This window comes from Lucilia sericata, unplaced genomic scaffold, assembly GCF_015586225.1.
Source record: "Lucilia sericata isolate MDLA Ls3-8-SP2 unplaced genomic scaffold, ASM1558622v1 Contig003228F_arrow, whole genome shotgun sequence".
Classification (NCBI taxonomy): Eukaryota; Metazoa; Arthropoda; class Insecta; order Diptera; family Calliphoridae; genus Lucilia; species Lucilia sericata.
Genome location: NW_023996764.1, coordinates 1 through 3,108, shown reverse-complemented (window position 1 = coordinate 3,108; position 3,108 = coordinate 1). Strand labels below are relative to the sequence as shown.

At 30.4% G+C, this 3,108-nt stretch overlaps 1 protein-coding gene across 1 annotated transcript; it reads right to left on the bottom strand.

Moving 5' to 3' along the window:
• Positions 1-316: 316 nt before the first annotated feature.
• On the bottom strand, positions 317-1,156 carry LOC119614665 (proline-rich extensin-like protein EPR1). The gene is made up of 2 exons (XM_037970783.1): positions 1,042-1,156; positions 317-973 (listed from the first exon to the last, which is right to left on the bottom strand). The coding sequence occupies exons 1-2, from the start codon at positions 1,042-1,044 to the stop codon at positions 335-337; spliced, it is 642 nt and encodes a 213-aa protein (XP_037826711.1). The 5' UTR covers positions 1,045-1,156; the 3' UTR covers positions 317-334.
• Between the last annotated feature and the right edge of the window lie 1,952 nt (positions 1,157-3,108).

Sequence of the window (3,108 nt, the reverse complement as noted above, 5' to 3'; positions counted from 1 at the left end):
CTTACTAAGAGACAAGAGAGTCCTAGTCCTATCTGTTGTCAGAGTGGGCCAGAGCAGTCTCGATATTCTACAAGTGGTGATATTTGACCACCTGAGTTCCATCTCACTCAAAGCCTATTCAAATCCAAAATATGTATACATTTTTGGAGGTAAATAAAAGTGATCACAAAAATAAGCTCATTTTTCAATTTTAAATAAAAAATAAATAAAAAAATTCAAAAAATCTCAATATTTCATAAAAAATTTAATAAAATGTAATGTCAAATATTCAAAAACGAAAACAACTCTGCTACAAACTTAACAATAGTATGATCAGATATCACAAATGAATTTCCTAGTATTTATGTTTGCGAACAGTCTTGTAACCATCTTCGGTAAATACTTCAGAATCTTCATAATGTCTTTGAGGAGGTTGTGGTGGAACTAAATCTTCAAGACGGGGTGCAGGTGGTGTGATAATGCGCTTTGCAGGAGCAGTTTCCTCAGCTGGAGGGAGATAAGTGTTGTGGGGTGTATGCTTAGGTGCTGCAGGAGCCGGTGGTAAGTAGGATTTTTTGGGAACTATAGGTAATTGTACAGGTTTGGCAGGAGCTGTAGGCAAATGTATTTTCATGGGTGGAACAGGAGGCAAGTAGTCATTGTTGGGTTTGGGGGCTGTAACAGGTTTGGGAGGAATATAGGTATTTTTGGGAGCCGTAACTGGTGCGGGTGGTAAGTACATAGTGACGGGTAGATGTTCACTCTTTACAGCTACAGGTGGTATGTAAGTTTTCTTGGGTGTTACAACAGGGGCGGGGGGTAAATACATTTTAACGGGTAAAGGTTCAGTTTTGGCAGCCACTGGAGGCAAATAGTTGTTGTTGGGTTGTGGCAAATCAAAGGCCATTGAGCTGGGAGCCTGATAGTCATAGCCCAAATGAGAAACATCTGCATAAGCCAAGGCAACTAAGGCCAAACAAACTACAAGCAGTTTCTAAAAAATATAGAAAAATTAAATAAATTTAATTTCAAAAAAATAATTAAAAATTTAGCATTACTCACCATTTTGTTTGCTAAGCTATTGTTTTCCCCTAAAACTTTTGCAACTAAATGATATAGTTTTTTAAAAAATCATACGTTTTTATATTTTTGACGTTACTATTACCTTCAATTAACCGTCATACTTACTTCCCATATCTATTGAATTTTAATTTAAATCTTCATTTTTACTTTTCCTTTGATTTGACCCTGAACTTGATGCTGTTTTTTTGAAGCAATTTGTTCCATATTTAATTTAACACTTATTTTCTCTAGGTTGGTGGTCTTTAGTTAAATATTTGCAATACATTTAATTAACTTTTAAGTTTTAAATTTCAACTATTCAATAACTTTAGACGCTATTTTGTTTGTGTTTCGTTTAATGGTTTGCCAATCAACATTTGGAGACCCTATAATTAAGGCAGTGATTATTTTAATAAGTTGAAAACTAACTGGTGATAATAATAGGTTTTGGTAAATTGTGCACATTTTTTGTTAGTCTATGGATATATTGTTCAAATATTTAACGAAATAAGTGCTATCTCAATATTTGCACACATTTTATGAATATCGATGGACTATAGTCAAAACCCCTATCTAAATAAAAAATCTGTTAATGTACCCTTTTACGACTCGGCGTATTAAAAACATCCAATCAGGAAACTTAAAAAGAACTATTTGATGAACGAAATATTTAGTACCAAAATGTTCTCTCTTATATCATCTTACCGACATCCCTCCGAATAGATAGCTAGCTAGCTAACTAACTAACTAACTAACTAACTAACTAACTAACTAACTAACTAACTAACTAACTAACTAACTAACTAACTAACTAACTAACTAACTAACTAACTAACTAACTAACTAACTAACTAACTACTAACTAACTAACTAACTAACTAACTAACTAACTAACTAACTAACTAACTAACTAACTAACTAACTAACTAACTAACTAACTAACTAACTAACTAACTAACTAACTAACTAACTAACTAACTAACTAACTAACTAACTAACTAACTAACTACTAACTAACTAACTAACTAACTAACTAACTAACTAACTAACTAACTAACTAACTAACTACTAACTAACTACTAACTAACTAACTAACTAACTAACTAACTAACTAACTAACTAACTAACTAACTAACTAACTAACTAACTAACTAACTAACTAACTAACTAACTAACTAACTAACTAACTAACTAACTAACTAACTAACTAACTAACTAACTAACTACTAACTAACTAACTAACTAACTAACTAACTACTAACTAACTAACTAACTACTAACTAACTAACTAACTACTAACTACTAACTAACTAACTAACTAACTAACTAACTAACTAACTAACTAACTAACTAACTAACTACTAACTAACTAACTAACTAACTAACTAACTAACTAACTAACTAACTAACTAACTAACTAACTAACTAACTAACTAACTAACTACTAACTAACTACTAACTAACTAACTAACTAACTAACTAACTAACTAACTAACTAACTAACTAACTAACTAACTAACTAACTAACTAACTAACTAACTAACTAACTAACTAACTAACTAACTAACTAACTACTAACTAACTAACTAACTAACTACTAACTAACTAACTACTAACTAACTAACTAACTACTAACTAACTAACTAACTAACTAACTACTACTAACTAACTAACTAACTAACTAACTAACTAACTACTAACTAACTAACTAACTAACTAACTAACTAACTAACTAACTAACTAACTAACTACTAACTAACTAACTAACTACTAACTAACTAACTAACTAACTAACTAACTAACTAACTAACTAACTAACTAACTAACTAACTAACTAACTAACTAACTACTACAACTAACTAACTAACTAACTAACTAACTAACTAACTAACTAACTAACTAACTAACTAACTAACTAACTAACTAACTAACTAACTAACACTAACTAACTAACTACCTAACTACTAACTAACTAACTACTAACTAGACTAACTAACTAACAACTACTAACTAACTAACTACTACTAACTACTAACTAACTACTAACTAACTAAACTAACTAACTAA